The following is an 18671-nucleotide window of genomic DNA, read 5'->3' as shown; positions in this document are numbered from 1 at the left end:
TTGTTTCCTCTGCAAGTCTTGGACTGCAAGTGCCCCCTTGTTTGTTCACATATGCCACTGCTGTGGCATTGTCAGAGAGGACCCTGACTGCCTTCCTTTTTATTATTGGGAGGAAGGGCTGCAGTGCTAGCCTAATGGCCCTTTCTCTACTCTGTTTAATGACCATGATGCCTCCTCCTTTGTCCAATGCCCCTGCTTCAGAGTATACTCCTCAACTGAGTATGCTGGCATTCATGGTTATCATCATCCAATTGGGAGGTTCTAAATCTACCCTCCCCCCCTCCAGAGGTTGGAGGGGTCCCTCCACAATCCTGAACCCCTTTTCATCACCTGGAATATTTGGAGGTAATGACTGTAGTTCTGGGAGGCAAGGGATCAGTGCTGTAATAGGAAAAAGTATAAACATTATCAAGTTAAATGTAAAACATTGATAAAACAGACTAAGAATTTGAAATGAAGTTGGCCAAAGAGGCAAAAACTCATAATAAAAACTTTTAAAAATATATCGAAAGCAGGAAACCTATAAGGGAGTTGGTTGAACCATTAGATGATTGAGGAGGTTAAAGGGGCTCTCAGGAAAGATATGGCCATCGCAAAAAGACTAAATAAATTCTTTGCTTCCATGTTTACTAATGAAGATGTTGGGAAGCAAACAGGTTCTGGAGATGGTTTTCAAGGGTGATGATTCAGATAAACAATCAAATCACGGTGAACCTGGAAGATATAGTAAGCCAGATTGACCAACTAAAGAATAGTAAATCCCCTGGATCAGATGGTATACACTCCAGTTTTCTGAAAGAATTCAAAAATGAAATTTCATATCTATTAGTAAAAATATGTAACCTATCATTAAAATCATCCATTGTACCTGAAGACTGGAGAGTGGCCAGTGTAACGCCAATATTTATAAAGGGCTCCAGGGGTGATCCAGGAAACAATAGACTGGTGGGCCTGAATTCAGTGCCAGGAAAAATAGTGGAAATGATTTTAAAGAACAAAATCACAGAACATATAGAAAGACATGGTTTAATGGAATACAGCCTGCATGGACTTACCCAAGGGAAGTCTTGCCATACAGATCTGTTACATTTTCTTGAAGGGGGTTAATAAACATGTGGATAAAAGTGAAGCAGTAGTTGTAATGTATCTGGATTTTCAGAAGGCGTTTGACAAAGTCCCTCATGAAATGCTTCTAAGAAAACTAAAAAGTCATGGGATAGGAAATGATGCCCTTTCGTGAACTGCAAACTAGTAAAAAGACAGGAGACAGTAGGATTAAATGGTCAGTTTTCTCATAAGAACGTAACATAAGAAATGCCATACTAGGTCAGAGCAAGAGTCCATCAATCCCAGTATCCTGTTTCCAACAGTGGCTAATCCAAGTCACAGGTACCTTGCAGGTACCCAAACATTAGATAGATCACAAGCTACTATTGCTTATTAATTACCGTAATAGCAGTTTATGGATTTGTTCTATAGGAACTTATCTAAACCCTTTTTAAACCCAGTTACATTAACTGCTGTAACCACATCCTCTGGCAATGAATTCCATAGCTTAACTATGAGCTGAGTGAAATGATTTGTTTTATATGAGCTACTTGCTAACTTCATGGAGTGCCCCTGGTCCTTCTATTATCTGAGAGAGTAAATAACCGATTTACATTAACTTGTTCAAGTCCTTTCATGATTTTGTAGACTAATATCATATCCCTCCTCAGTCATCTCTTCTCCAAATTGAACAGCCCTAAATTCTTTAGCCTTTCTTCTTAGGGCAGCTGTTCCATGCCCCTTATCATTTTGGTCGCCCTTCTCTGCACTTTCTCCAGTGCAGCTATATCCTTTTTGAGATGCAGTGACCAAAAATGCATACAGTATTCAAGGTATTGTCTCACCATAGAGCGATACAGAGGCATCATGACATCCTCCGTTTTATTTTCCATTCCCTTCCTAATAATTCCTAACATTCTCTTTGCTTTTTGATCGCCACAGCACACTAGGCTATTTCAATGTATTATCCACTATGATGCCCAGGTCTCTTTCCTGGGTGGTAACTCCTAAGATAGAACCTAACATTATGTAAAGGAAAAACAAAAGGAGATAGATGCCAAATGTCTTTTGCAAGTATTTATTCTGGTGAAGACGTATTAAAAACTGCCCGACTCAGGCCGAGTTTCGCCACTCCTAAAGTGGCTGCCTCAGGGGCTAAAATCAAATCATGAAAATTAATAAAACAAAACATGAAAATTAATAAAACAAATTAAAAATAATTAGAATAATAAACAACTTCAATCATTTAAACTGAACATACATATACAGACATGTTAAAACATAAACATTAAAATAGTGACATAAAACAGAAACCAAAAAAGAGCAATCATGCAAGTTCAACTTTCATTTATTTGAATTATGGTTAAAATTTCCTATTTCTGTAGTTTAATACCATGGTTCCATACAGTTTATATGCTGAAATTGATTATTCTGTCTTTTTATAAATGTTTTAAGATTTTATTTAAATTGTTTTAAGGTTTTACATTTACCTATACATTTTCATTTAATTTTATTCTGGTAATTAATTTATATTAAAAAAATATATTTTTTTGAAGTTTTTCATAAAATAAGTCGACCCTTCAGCCTCAGTTTGGACCACCATTTCTTTTATTAGTTGATGTACATGAATATCTCCATAAAGCATCCGCAGTGTTAGATTTAATTTTTCAAGTTTTAGATGTAAAGAACACGACCAATCTGGTAGCACACATACACATTTTACACTTTTTGTAACAGATACCATTAATCTATTTTGAATCCCATTACAACATTAAAGATGTACACATCCACAATGTTGAATGGTTTGCTTGCTTCCTAATTACTGAAGTGGTATCCATATGATTATATGTACATCCCTCACAACAATCTTTTCCTTGTCTCCACAATTAAAATCACATGAATTCAGTCATTTTGGTTTTCATTTTCAACCCAAAAAAATTATTTCAGACTCTTAGACATGTTCTACCACTTTTCAAGTTTCAGAGCAAATACACAGAGGCAGTTTCATATATATCTCTGATGAATGCATCACGTTCCCATTGTAAGCACTGCAGCACTGATAGCATTGGCTATTATAGTCAAGTTTAGTTTATTCATTATATTAAAAATGGGCATAGCCGTAATGGCTTGTGAAATAAACTTTTCATACATATCCTAAGCCTCTAGTATAATATGGGGTAGATTTTAAAAAAGTGTGCCTTCGCGTACTTTTGTTGGCGCACCAGGCGCAAACAAAAGTACGCTGGATTTTAGTAGATACGCGCGTAGCCACGCGTATCTGCTAAAATCCAGGATCGGCGCGCGCAAGGCTGCCAATTTTGTGCAGCCGGCGCGCGCTGAGCCGCGCAGCCTGCCTCCGTTCCCTCCAAGGCCGCTCTGAAATCGGAGCAGCCTCGGAGGGAACTCACTTTCGCCCTCCCCTCACCTTCCCCTCCCTTCACCTTCCCCTCCCTTCCTCTATCTAACCCACCCCCCCGGCCCTATCTAAACCCCCCCTACCTTTGTCGGGGGATTTACGCCTCCTGGAGGGAGAAGTAAATCCCCGCGCGCCAGCGGGATGCTAGCACGCCGAGACGCAACCTGGGGGCGGTTCGGGAGGGCACGGCCACGCCCCTGGACCGCCCCGGGCCGAAACCACGCCCCCGGGCCCGCCCCCGAAATGCCACGTTCCGCCCCAAAACGCCGCGCCGATTGGCCCCGCCCCCGACACACCCCCCTCGAAAAACCCCGGGACTTACGCGAGTCCCGGGGCTCTGCGCGCGCCGGCAGGCCTATGGAAAATAGGCGCGCCGGCGCGCAAGGCCCTGCTCACGTAAATCCAGGCGGATTTACGCGAGCAGGGCTCTTAAAATCTGCCCCTATAAGTTTTAAGCTTTATAAATAATTTTATAATTTTATATCTTCACGAGTAGCAACAATTGGAGAACATGTAGTAGCATTGCTTGTCTAGCTTTATTGCATATTAAGTACATTATGGAATTTATAGAGCTACATGGTTGTTTTTATAATCTATTCTCCTTTCCTTAAACAACACATGTACCCCTTTCCTTTTTGAAACAAACGCTCGTTCATATTGACGCGATTTAGATATGCCCCCTCAATGACTGACAGTTCTTTTGACGCCAAAATGTCCCTTTAAATACGATTCAAAAATAGTGTGCATACATTTGCCTGAACGAGTGGAGACTAAACATCTGGTTGTGGAGAGCATGGTAAATTTAATTACATTTTTTGGTGTAACCTTCACTTGCAGTACTTTTAAATGCCTTCAATAATAGTTTTGTCGGCATGGTGCAGAGCAGGCGGTTTAATAGTAGAGATGCAAGCATAGCAAATTTTTAAACATGCCGTTGACAAATTTAATTTTAAGATCTATCGAGTCTAAGGAAGTACCCAACATTTATATTCTTTTCATGCCAGATGCCACTGTGAGAGCATAGGCTACAAATTTAAATCACTTATATCCTATAGATCTGTCTCCCTTAGCGCTTTTGAGACTTGTCGGCACGGCGCAGAGTAGGAGATTTAACAGTAGAGACGTAAGCATAAACATGCCATTGACAACTTTAATCATAATTTGTATCAAGTCTAAGAAAGTTTCCAACATTTTTATTCTTTTTAAGCCAGACACCTTTGTGAGAGCAGAGGCTACATAGTTACCCACTAAGGAAACAAGATTGTGTGATACATTGTACATAACTTAAGGTTTGTGCCTCCAAATACTTATATTCAATATTCTCTTTTCGTCTGAATATATTTTTTCTACATTGTATGGAAGAAAGTACCTACTTCTATTGCAATTACATTAGATTAAACTGAACAATAATCACACACAAAAAATTTGTCACTTTGATGCACCTCTGCCACTCCTCTGAATGAGATTCATTTTTTCATTTTATCATTGTTACACCCTTAGGTATAAAAAGTGTATAATAGATGTCACTATGCCAGCATTTTGCAGATCAGCCCAGTTATTTTTGTTTATTAAATCTATGTCTATTTTGTAATGTACGATAATATTTTCATAGATACATTCCCACTGCGGATGTCTCTCAAATGATATTGCGTCATCCAAGTTCGATAAACCTGTTTATTGTAAGACATTCTCATGTCATAGTTATTGTTGTAATGTAAACCGACTTGATTGGTAACTCTGTTACCGGAATATCGGTATAAAAAAGTGCTAAATAAATAAATAAATAAACGTGCACTTTTTGAATGGTTCTCGGTTCAAATGTGTGTTTGAGGTAACAACTATTAATATTTAAATAAGTATGGGACATTAGAGATTGATGAATCTGAATATTAATACAGTTTTGAATTTTTAAAACTTTTTTAAAGTAATTTCTTTTATGTTTCATTAAATTTCATAGTTTTTATAGTTTTTTTTAATATGGTCGACTTTTTACAGAGAGAGGTAAATTTTAACCTTAATTCAAATAATTGAATGTTGATGTTGCATGATTGCTCTTTTTGGTTTTTGTTTTATGTCACTATTTTAATGTTTATCTTTTAACATTTTCATAGATAACCCCCCCCCCTTCCCCTTCTCCTGGATCGTTCCTGCCACAGTTCGATTTAACATAGCAGGCCATTGTCTAAGCTAGTATCATACATCGATTGTTACTTACTTTTCTCTTGTTAGAATTATGTTATGTTAAACTAATATCTTTCACTCTTAATTCTCCCGTACTGTAAATCCCTGTTCATTGTAACTTTATCTTCTATTTAATTGATTACCCCTGGTTACGCTGTAAACCGGTATGATAAGACCTTAGTCTTGAGCATCAGTATATTAAAATAATTTAATTAAATAAATGAATAAATAACATGCCTGTATATGTATGTTCAGTTTAAATGATTGAAGTTGTTTATTATTCTAATTATTTTTAGATTTGTTTTATTAATTTTCATGTTTTGTGATTTAATTTTAGCCCCTGAGGCAGCCACTTTAGGCGTGGCGAAACTCGGCCTGAGTCGGGCAGTTTTTAACACGTCTCCACCAGAATAAATACTTGCAAAAGACATTTGGCATCTATCTCCTTTTGTTTTTCCTCACGGCTTTTATAGATCGGCTAACATTATGTAAATACAGCAAGAGTTGTTTTACCCTATACGTATCACTTTGCGCTTGTCCACGTTAAATTTCACCTGCCATTTGGAAGCCCAATCTTCCAGTCTCGCACGGTCTTCCTGCAATTCATGACAATCCGCTTGAGATTTAACTACTCTGCATAATTTTGTGTCATCACAAATTTGATCACCTCACTTGTCATACCCCTTTCAAGATCATTAATAAATATATTAAAAAGCATCTATAAAATCATGAGATAACTAGAATGGATGAATGTGATCGGCTATTTACTCTTTCAGAAATTTATTTATTTATTTTTATTTATTTATTTTATAACTTTTCTATACCGATGTTCCTGTAAAATATACATATCACAACGGTTTACAATGAAACGACAACGTTCGCTCAGGGCGATACAGAGAACAGAGGTGGTTATTAACAGTAAAACGAGTCATAACATCACATAAACCTTATTAGACTAGGATTAGAATTAGGACTAGGGGGAGCACTCCATAAAGTTAGCAAGTAGCACATTTAAAACAAATTGGAGAAAATTATTTTTCATTCAACGCACGATTAATCTCTGGTATTTATTTCCAGAGAATGTGGTTAGAGCAGTTAGTGTAGCTGGGTTTAAAAAATGTATGGATAAGTTTCTGAAGAAGTCCATAAACTGCTATTAATCAAGTAGACTTAGGGGCAGATTTTAAAACCTGCGCACGGGCGCAGATTTGTTCGCGCAACCCGATGCGAACAAATCTATGCCCGATTTTATAACATGCGCGTGCAGCCGTGGGCATGGTATAAAATCCAGGGTCGGCGCACGCAAGGGGGTGCACAATTGTGCAACTTGCGCACACACCGAGCCTCGCAGCCTGCCTCCGGAACGGAAACTTTCCTTCCACCCCCGCACCTTCCCCTCCCTTCCCGTACCTAGCCCACCCCCCAGCCCTACCTAGAATCCCCCCTTACCTTTGTTGAAGAAGTTACGTGCGCCGGCCGACGGCCAGCCCGCGATCCCAGGCCCCGCCCCTTTTTGCAAGCCCCGGGACATATGCGCGTCCCGGGGCTTGCGCGCGCCGTCGAGCCTATGCAAGATAGGCTCAGCGCAGCGCAGGGGGAGGCAGGGGTAGGTTTTCGGGGGTTGCGCGCGTATCTTACACGTGCAACCCTTTGGAAATCTACCCTTTAAGGAATAGCCACTGCTATTACTGACATTAATAGCATGGGTACTTGCCAGGTACTTGTAACATGGATTGGCCACTCTTGGAAACAGGATGCCGAGCTTGATGGACCCTCAGTCTGACCCAATATGGCAATTTCTTATGTTCTTAATGAGCACACATCCGCTTTGGCCCATGGGACTAAGTCTCGAGTGGATGCCATCAAACCTACCAGCTGAAGGTAGTCCCAAACCTTGGGTGCCCTTTTGGAGCAGAATGATTGCATGTAATATATCTTCTTGGCGAGCCTCTTGGGGGGAGGGGGAAAGAGTCACCCTCCCATCCATCATATTGAAGAGCGCACCCAAGAACTCCAGGGACTGAAATGACTCTACGTTGCTCTTTGCATAATTTACCACCCAACCTAGTTTTTTCTAGAAGATGAACCACTGTGGCTGATGTTCTCCTGGGCGAATTTGGCCCTGATGAGCCATTTGTCTAAATAAGGGTGAACTATTATCCCCTGTTTGCACAAAGCAGCTGCCACAACCATCTTGACCTTGGTAAAGGTCCTTCAGGTGGTCACAAGCTCAAAAAGTAGCACCTGGAAATGGAAGTGTTTGCCTAAAACACAGAAATACAGACTTTGCTGGGATCTCCAAATAGGTATAAGGAGATAGGCTTATACCAAGTCCAGTAAAGAAAGAAACTCTCCTTTTCTTACCGCCGCCATGACGAAGAGTCTCCATTCTGAAGTGGGGTACTTGCAGACATGTGTTGATTACTTTTTATTCTAGGATGGGAAAAAAAGGTGGTGTCCTTTTTTTGGAACTACAGAATAAATTGAGTATGTATGTCTCTAGTCCCTGTTTCCTGGGACAGAATGGGAATTATGGCGTGTAGGAACGCTTACTGCTTTTCTCATGGCTTGAGCTGTGCAGGGGGAAACCATAAAGGCACTTAGGACTGGAATAAGGCATTTTGGTGCATAACCCCTTTGTATTATATACAGGACCCACTGGCATGTAGTAATCTAGGTTCATTCTGTATAATACTGCAAAAGGCGTCCACCCACCGGTACTATCACCGGAGGAACCTGCTGAATATCACTGTTGTGAGGTTGCCCTTGTATTTTCTGGCCCTTTGAAAGGAATGGGCTTTATTTAAAGAGGAGTGTGGTGTGGATCACCTGGCAGACCTACCCTTATGCTGATCTCGAAGATGCTGTGCCTAAGGCCCCACAACCTGAGAGGACTCTATCCTCCAGGAGCCTTTTCGGCTTGGTTTCCCCTAGATCTTTCATTAGTTTCTCCAGGTCTTCCCCAAACAGCAACAGGGGCCCGATTCTAATACTCTTGGGTACATATCTTCCACAAAGAAGAAAAATTTCTAACACAAATAAAATTGGCTAATTTGATCAAGAAATGTTTTTAAATGCACATTATCTCTCTCTGGGAGATACACACCAATGAGTATGTTTGGATCAAATGCAAAGTGTCTACTGAACAAAAGTTAAGGGGAAAAATATCAGAAAATGTTCATCATTATCAGGAAATGTATTGCAGAAAAATTCAATACCTGTAATAGGTGTTTTCCAGGGACAGCTGGATATGTAGTCCTCACATACAAGCCGATACTGTAAGGTGCCTTCAGCTGAGCGCACTGCTTAACCCACTGATGCACATCCACTACCCCTTATACAGTAAGGGGTAGATTTTAAAAGAAGCGCGATCAGCCTACTTTTGCTTGCGCATCAGACTCAAGCAAAAGTACGCTGGATTTTAGTAGATACGCGCGGAGCCGCGCGTATCCACTAAAATCCTGGATCGGCGCGCGCAAGGCTATCGATTTTGTATAGCCTGCGCGCGCCGAGCCGCGCTGCCTCCCCCCGTTCCCTCCAAGGCCGCTCCGAAATCGGAGCGGCCTCGGAGGGAACTTTCCTTTGCCCTCCCCTCACCTTACCCTCCCTTCCCCCTACCTAACCCACCCACCCGGCCCTGTCTACACCCCCCCCTTACCTTTGTCGGGGGATTACGCCTCCCGGAGGGAGACGTAAATCCCCGCGCGCCAGCGGGCCTGCTGCGCGCCGGGCCGCGACCTGGGGGCAGGTACGGAGGGCGCGGCCACGCCCCCGGGCCGTAGCCACGCCCCGTACCCGCCCCCAAAACGCTGCCGACACGCCCCCGCAACGCCGCGCGCTCCGGCCCCGCCCCCCGACACGCCCCCCTCCGAGAACCCCGGGACGTACGCGAGTCCCGGGGCTCTGCGCGCGCCGGGAGGCCTATGTAAAATAGGCTTCCCGGCGCGCAGGGCCCTGCTCGCGTAAATCCGCCCGGTTTTGGGCGGATTTACGCGAGCAGGGCTCTGAAAATCCGCCCCTAAGGGTTTTAGCGCATTGAAATGCACGATCAAACCACCCAAACTAATAGCACTCATCACATGCAAATGCATGTTGATGAGGCTGTCATTCTCCCGGGATACTAAAAAGAAATGTGCGGCCAAGCACACTCAGAAATTAGTGCCTGCAGCCTGAAAAAGTGTATAGAAAAGTGATATTAAGTTGGAGGAACCAAAAGGTAAAAAAAAAACAACAAAAAAACCCCATTTTTTTTAAATGTGCCGACATTGGTGTAAGAGAATGAATCCTCACAAAAGACCAGAAGAGAAATTGCCCCAACATCTCCATGCTCAGTTCTTCACTCCAACCCCTCGCTACTTGTTCAAATTCTGTTCTCTTTTGCAAGTTATGGAAAGTTTTATACCAATAAGAGACAGAATAGTGGGCAGGGTCTTCTAAATCAAATATTTCTAACATTATCTCTCGTCGCTCTCCTTCCAGGACCTTATGGTTTAATGACTGCAAGTAGTGTCTTAATTGAAAGTATGAAAATCCATGCGACAGAGAGAGGTCAAACTGCCGGCAGATAGAGTAGGATAATATTGTCCCCTCATCTGTCAGAGCATGTTTTATAACAAATAATCCCTTTTTTCACCATTCTTTAAACATTCGGGATTATGAGCCAGGAACAAAATCATTCCCCACTATAGGCAAAAAGTGAGATACATGATAGTTCACCTTTGCCCTCCTATAGCACCACTGCCAGGTTCCTATTACTGGAACTATAAGGACACTCTGTTGAAGATGTTTCGGCAAGGCCAAGCATGACCTATGCAGAATATATCGTAAATCCTTAGGCATCAGCAATCTTCTCTCCATTTCCATTGGAGTGAAAAATGTCCCCATAATCCACATATACAAAGTTTATGTCTCCATTCAAATAAAGCTCATACTGGGACTATCTTTCGGCGTCTACAATACTGTATATGCTATTGAATTGCAATAGGTTTTACATGTTTATAGACTTTCAATGCGAAAATGGGCTTTTGAAAATTGCTACAATAGTACGTTACATTTACACGCGTAACTCCTTTAAATTACCTCCTACGTATTTTAATATAGGCTACCAAACTAATCATCTTCAAATTGTCAGATCATCAGAATTGCTTTGCTCAAATTAATTCCAAATGTGCAAATCATAGAAACGGTTATCAGATATTTTATTCTACCATCTCAACAACAAAAGTGAAAAATATTTTTCAAATGCTAATAAAAGCCAAAGGAAAGAATTTTCTAAGACTGTAATGTTTTCAAAACCCAACAAACAGAGGTGAACAGTAAATGCAACTTACATCCCCTGGTGCCACAACATCATTACAGAAGTAACAGCCAAGTTTATATCCAGGAATATTGGAGAAGAGCGATGAACTCAAGAGATCAGCAGTGCTAGAGACAGTAGAGGCAAATGAATCACTGGACTCCTCCCGTTTCAGCTTAAGTCCATGTCTCATTACTACAAATGTGTCAAATCCCAAGGCAGCATTGATAACCAGCTATATAAAAAAGAAAAAAAAAAAGACATGTAGCTACTTGGAAGCATGACACAAGTATATTTTTCAGTTTGGAGGAGAAAATATGAACAGGTGTTTATTTATCCACTGAAATAAGGCCTGAATCAGAGCTACAGTGGTTCAAACTAATGTCAATTGGTGTTTTTAAATTAGTTCATTTTTCTTTTTCTTGTCCATCTTAACTTAGATTGAGAGTTCTTTACCCAGGGACTTTTAGACCTCTTGTACGTTTTGTACTATTTAGATTTTGTTTTGTATTCACTTGCAACAGTGTATTATAGTTACTACATATGGTAGCTGGAAAAGACATGATGGAGCCGAGGTATTCTTGGGGGCAGAGAAGGGTCAAAGAAGGAACTCACATACACACTTGGGGCTTTTTAAAGTATGCACATAAATATACATGCAGAAAGTGAAACCTGCTTCAAGCAGGGTCTAATTTTCTGCACGTATGTCGGTGCACAAACAGGGACAACCTGAAAATGTTGAAAGCATACGCATATGACATAGTACACCAGAGAAAACCTCAGAATACCTTAAAGGACCAGTTTCAGCTGTCGGATCTCAGTCCACCTTAAGGCAAGGCAATCTGGGTAGTGTGGCTCCCTGAGGACGAATAAAGCTTAGGCTCAGTGGACAGCAGACAGAGGACCTGGGAGAAGAGGAGAAGGCAGCTCCTATAAAGATAACTCACCTATTGTTGTAAGTCTGAGAAGTAGTGCTGAGGTAAGCAGCTTCTGTTACTCATTTGACTGTAACTAATAAAGTTTGTATAAAAAGCAGCGGGAGTCCTCCAGTTGGCCACAGACTGCTTGTTCTTTGCCACTGTGAAGTCCACTTTAAAAATTCATGCTAAACTCTACAGGTACAAACTACCTGCAGACTTTACCATTATGTAGGCAATTTGAAAGTTTTTCTTTTTGTGACTAGCCAAGTATGTGGCTGGGCCACCCACAAAAAAAGACTGTAATGGACAAACATTTAAATGCCAGCAAAGGACGAGACGATGGAAAGTGCAATCTGCCAGACAGACCTAGTTGATAATACTTTTGCAATCTCTTCACTTTTTTGCAACTAGAAATTCTCTATACTTTTCTCATGTGTTGAATAGGGCATGTAATAAACACAGAGAATCTTTAGTTACAAAAACATAACATGACAGCCTTTTTTGTGAGGAGCCCTGCCCCTTTCTCAGGCTAGTCATAAAAGCAGGGGGCCTCCCCCTAGATGTAAGTTACTAGCCAGTGGGCCCATGCTAGTTTTAACCCTCCCAAATATACAAAAAAAAAAAAAAAAAAAAGCTTTCACAGGGCACTGGCAAGACAGGGGAGACAGAAAGAGGAACTGAATGACAGAGAGAGGTGACACAAGAGATACATGGCCATTTTAAAAAATCTCCTACCCACAAGATCCTGCATTCTTGGTAGGATACAATAAAACATACACAGTAACATCAACCATTCATGATTACACAATAAAATACAGGCTTCTGAAATGCGCTTGGGCAATTAAAAAATAAATCCATTTTCATTTATTCAAGTAAATTTATTTCCCAGCAATAGGCTCCCAGAGGACAAATGTTTTTCTTGTCATTGACACTGTTAATGTAATCAAAGACTACTGTAGGCCTTCAGAAACTTGAGGCTGAATAGCAATCCGAGTCTTAAAAGCATTTCAGAGTTGACCAATTGTTTTGCATACAGAGCTCATGTCTGTGAGTTTTGAGGCAGTAGCAGACTATGTGATGCTGCCATTGCAGTGCCAACATGACAGGGGAGTCATGGGGGAGAATGGTCAGAAGGTGGTGCCTGCTGAGTCAGGAAAGCCAGATTCCTCTCCTTGGACCTCCCCCTTGCATGTTCCCTTCTGTCTTCAGCCATATCCTCTGACACTACTCTTTGAAGATCCTTACTAACACAAGACAGAGAGGTCCATATTCAGAGGCATTAGCCAGATATCCAGCTAAATGAATATCTGGGCAGTTATCCAGCTAAATTTTAGCTGAATATCTTATTATCTGGCTAATATTTAGCCAAATAATTTCAGGATATTCTACAACATTTTGGGATGGAGTTAGTTGGATAACGTAACTGGCTAAGTCTGGTCACACCAAAGAGCTGTCCTAAAGTTAGCCAAATAAAGTTATACATTTAACTTTACGATGCTGGCCATATTCAATTGTGTGGCTGCACTATTGACTATATCTCCAAAGTTAGCCAGATAAGTTTATCTGGAATTCAGTAGCTCTGTTATTTCTTCCCTCTGTGCTGATAAACAAGTCCCACATACCAGTGTTAGTTGTATACCCCTTGAAGTCTGCAGGAGAAAGTAAGAGGAAAAAAGAACTGAGCACACTGAGCTTTTATCGTGGTCTCAGTATGTAATATGCTCACACAATTTAACCAATTCATTTAAAGGTATACATGCCTAAGAATAGCATGAGCACGCTATTTCTAACATTTTTTTTTACTGTGAGCTCACTAAATCTTCTCTCATCGCTTTATAAGGGCTTTTTTAACATGTTCATTATATTATTTTGAGAGCCCATGCAAAAATTGGTTTTGCATGTGTTTTATTGCATAGGCCACAACATAAGCATATTTGACAATCCACCTGAAATACACAGAAACATAGAAACACGACAGCAGAAAAAGACCATATGGCCTATGTAGTCAGCCCATCTGCCCAACTAAGTACAAATTTTTACCTGTTAATTTTCTTTTCATAAATCTGCTACACCAGTCCAAGTCAGTCCATACAAGCAGGTTTTGTTCGCTACCAGCAGATGGAGGCAGAGCATACTGAATTCTTCTGCAGCATCACTGCCACTACTTATAGGTAGTGCAGCCCAGAAAAATCCAGTATTCTACTAACAATACACTGCAAAAATGTATTTATTTGATGTATATTCTGCCTTTAAGTCACTTCAAAACAGATTATATTCAGGTAATGTAGACATTCAGAAGCTATTGCAAAAAAACCAGAACAATAAACTTCCAACATTACAGGGGAGAAACCCTAATATAATTGAATCACTGCCCACAAACTGAAGTCAAGTAACCATAAAAAAAACAACACAGGACAGGAAGAGGACTACTCCTGGCTGAATAAGACTCATTCCAATAAAATGTATATATGAGACAGAAAATCAGCGAAACATAAGTCTACTATCTACTACTAAGGCATCCCAACTTCCCGGAAGGGTCCTGGACTGGTGTTACTATGGAAAGGAAATTAACAGATTAAAATGTCTTCTTCCATTTCATCCTGTTACACCAGTCCAGGTTAGTCCATACCAGCAGGAAGTATCAAAGCCCCACTAACTAGGGAGGGAGAAAGTAAGGGCCACCCTGAGAATTCAAGCTCCAAAGGCTATGTCCTCTTTTGTCAGAACATCAAATCTTCGAAAATGCTTCAAAAAGGAATACAAGGATGACCATGCCGCTGCCCTGCGTATGTCAGCTTGAGTGACCACAACTGCCTTCGCTCAAGATGAAGATTGCACTCTAGTAGAAAGTGCCCAAACAAACTCTGGTGCATGCCATCCATTGAGCAAATAAGCTGAATAAATGGCTTCCTTTTCTATCTAGCCAAAGTCGTTCTGGAGGCTGCCTTCCTCTTACGCAACCCCTCCTGAACAACACATTCTATTGTATTTTATTGTATTTTTAACATTATGTCTGCTTTTTATTATGAATGTTAATTTTGTAAGCCACATAGGACTTTGGATATCACAACATATAAATATTTTAAATAAATAAATAAGCACATAAAACGATCTGTTTTCTGAAAGGAATTTGTCTTAAGGTACTTGATGACAGCTTGATGGATGTCCAGGAACCACAAATACCTATTAGTGCCTCTATACTGCTCCTTAGAAAATGCTGGATCATTGAGTGACTGATTAATATGGAAATCTGATGAGACCTTTTATAAAAAGGAAAGTACAAGGCCTAAATCTCCGAAATATGACTAGACAATCTTCAAAGAAACATCCTTAAGCGAAGCTCGAAGAGAAGTGAAACCAGAGACTCAAAGGAAGGTGAAACCAAGGCCATCAGGAGCAAACTGAGATCCCACTCCCTGCAATGGCTGAAAAAATAAGGAACCTTTACATTTTTGTGGATCACCATAAGAAGCACGCCCCACTTGAGAACCACAATGTGAAAGGCTTCCCTGCTTTGTTCCCATTCTTCAGGCTCCAAAAGGTTCCTGTTTAATCAATTTGGACATTGTTTTGCCCCGCAATGTGAGCCACTGACAAAAGCTGTAGATGTTGCTCCATCCAACAAAATAACAGGTCTGTCTGCTCTGACATTCCCATTGCGCCTGGTGCCACCCAGTCTGTTTACATATGCGACCACTGTGGAATTGTTGGATAGCATTCTGACAGCTTTCCCTCAGAGCAAGGGAAGGAACTGACAAAGGACAATACTAATCTGTCTGGTTTCTAGCCTGAAGATAGACTAGATTGCCTCCCCCAATGTCCAAAGCCCCTAGGCAACATGGTCCTGACAATGAGCCTCCCCCCCCCCCTTCCGCCAAACAGACAGACTCACATCCATCATAACCAGGACCCAGGTTGGGATTGCCTGGCTGAACCCTTGCAACAGATTCTAAGGAATGACCACCAGAGAAGAGTGTCCTTTACAGATGAAGAAAGAGAATGATGGGCCTCATAATCCTGAATCTGCGATGACCACAGAGACAAAAGAATGGGGTGAAGGAGCAGCCTAGTAGTTAGAGCAGTGGGCTATGAATCAGGAAAACCACAGTTTAAATCCCATTGCCACCCTTTGTGAACTTGAGCAAGTCACTTTACCCTCCTTAACCTCAGGTACAAACTTTGGGCCGAAATTTTAAAAGCATTGCTCATGCTAAAAGGCCCATATACATGAGAATGTGGGCCATGTGTGAGTGATGCTTATTTTAAAAGCTGTTAATTACATGTACGAGTTTAAAAAAGGAGAAGAAGGGCGGGGCATGGGTATTCTGGGGTGTGGCCAACAGTTACACATGTAAATCCATACTTTAAAACCAGAGGCTGTAGCTGAAAGCAGCTTCTTAGCCGCATATATATACTACTGCTCTTGATGAAGTTTAAGTCTGCAGAAATCACTTTTGAGGCCTAACATGACAGGGTGAGGGTTCCATTTCAACTGGGAGGAACGCAAGCTGAAGAACCAGAGGGGTCTCAATGACCTCAAAATAGACAGGGCAAACTGGTGGACTACTTGGTAAAATTGGAATTGTCCTTTGCACAAGCATGTTTTAAAATCCACTTATCTGCACACGTTAAAGCTGACAAAGTCCCAAGGAATATAGGCAAAGTACATTTGCTCAAGTAACGGTTTAAAATTAGGCGCATACTTATGCGCGACAAGTTTATGTTAAATTATACGCATGCAACTGCATGCATGATTTAAAATTCCAGCGTATGTCCTCTTACACCACCATATGCATATGTATGAGCGAGCATGCACTTTTTTTTAATGTTACTATCCCTGAATGTAAACCGCTTTGAAGTGCAAAAAGCAGAATATAAATAAAATAAATGAACAGGCCTCAGGTGAGTTCTGGCCCATGGGAATAGATCCAGAGATGCCGCCATGGACCAGAGTAGCTACAAGTAATCCCATGCCTTTGGGGCTGCCAGGGCAGAAATCTTCCTGACCTGAGAGATCAGCTTGTTCACTCTTTCTGATGTCAAGCATATTTGACCCTCCTGTGCATTGAAGCACACTCCTAGATATTCCAGGGATTGTGAAGGAACAAACTTGTTCTTTGCATAACTGATCACCCAGCCCAAGCTTCTAAGAACCCTAGACAACTCTGTTGGAAGCCTGAATCCCCTCTTGGTACAATTTGGCCCTGACCAACCAATCATCCAAGTAAGAACATGAGACTTGCCATACTGGGTCAGACCAAAGATCCATCAAGCCCAGTATCCTGTATCCAACAGTAACCAATCAGGTAATAAATACCTGGCAGAATCCCAAGAGGTAGACAGATTCCATGCTGCTTATCCCAGAGTCAAGCAGGGGAGTTTACCAAGTCCACCTTAATAATTGTTTATGGATTTTTCCTCCAGGAACTTGTCCAAACCTTTTTAAATACAGCTATGCTAATAGTTTCACCACATCCTCTGGCAATGGATTCCAAAGCTTAATTATGCATTGAGTTAAAACAATTTTCACATATTAGTTTTAAATGTATCACCTAATAATTCCATTGTGTGTCCCCTAGTCTATGTACTCTTTGAAAGAGTAAATAACCAATTAACGTTTACTCATTCCACTCCACTTATTATTTTACAGATCTATATCATATCTCCTTCAAGCTGAAGAGACCTAATCTCTTTAGTCTTTCTTCATAGGGAATCATTCCATATCCTTTATCATTTTGGGTGCCCTTCTCTGTACATTTTCTAATTCTGCTAAATTTTTTTTTAGGAATGGTGACCAGAACTGCACACAATACTAAAGATGAGACTGCACCATGGAGCGATACTGAGGCATTATGATATTCTCTGTTTTATTCTCCATTCCTTTGCTAATAATTCCTAGTATTCTATTTGCTTTCTTGGCTGCTGCTGCTCACTAATCAGAAGATTTCAAAGTATTATCAACGATGATGCCTAGATCCTTTTCCTAAATGGTGACTCCTAGTGTGGAAACCTTGCATTGTGTAGCTATAATTTGGGTTACTCTTCCCTAAGTGCATCACTTTGCACTTGTCCATATTAAATTTCATTTGCCATTTCCATGTCCAGTCTCCCAGTTTTGTAAGATCCTCTTGTGATGTAACAACTTTGAATAATTGTGTCATTGGCAAATTTGATTGCCTCATTTGATCCCATATTGGGTCATTTATAAATATATTAAAAAGCAATGCTCCCAGAACAGATTCCTAGGGCACTCCACTATTCACCTTTCTCCACTGACAAAATTTACCATTTAGCCCTACTCTCTATTTTCTATCTTTTAACCAGTTCCCAGTCCACAATAAGACACTGCCTCCTATCTCATGACTTTTTAGTTTCCTAAGAAATCTCTCATGAGGGACTTTGTCAAATGCTTTCTGAAAATCTAAATAAACTATATCAACTGGTTCACCTTTATCCACGTTTATTTATGGCCATCCTTTCAGAAACCCCCCCTCCCCCACTTCCCCAATATGATGCCCAGTTTCTAACAAACCTAAAACTGTTTCCCTGCATCATTGTCTCAGCCATGCATTGAGACTCTGGAGCCCTCCACGTGGAACAGGGAGTATTTCTCAGAATGCTACCCTAGAGGTTCTGGATTTCAGATTTCTAATTAAAATCCTAAATTTGGCTTTCAGAACTTCCCTTCTGCACTTTCCTATGTCATTGGTACTCATATGTACCTATAGCTCTTCCCCAGCACTATCTAAAATCCTATCTATGTGATACGTGAGCTTCACCACCTTCGCATCAGGCAGACAAGTTACCAAAT

General features: G+C 40.9%; 1 protein-coding gene across 2 annotated transcripts in view; it reads right to left on the bottom strand.

The window, feature by feature from the left end:
• ATG7 (autophagy related 7) overlaps positions 1-18671 on the bottom strand; it is a 533052-nt gene that overhangs the window by 350224 nt on the left and 164157 nt on the right. For both annotated transcript variants that reach the window (XM_029600773.1, XM_029600774.1), the window contains exon 14: positions 10975-11175. In XM_029600773.1, coding sequence (XP_029456633.1) covers positions 10975-11175 — 201 coding nt within the window. The remainder of the gene's footprint in view (positions 1-10974; positions 11176-18671) is intronic.

The sequence above is a fragment of the Rhinatrema bivittatum genome, chromosome 4 (genome assembly GCF_901001135.1).
Source record: "Rhinatrema bivittatum chromosome 4, aRhiBiv1.1, whole genome shotgun sequence".
In the NCBI taxonomy this organism is placed as follows: domain Eukaryota; kingdom Metazoa; phylum Chordata; class Amphibia; order Gymnophiona; family Rhinatrematidae; genus Rhinatrema; species Rhinatrema bivittatum.
Note: the sequence above shows the minus strand (reverse complement) of the source record. Positions and strands in the feature narration are given on the sequence as shown.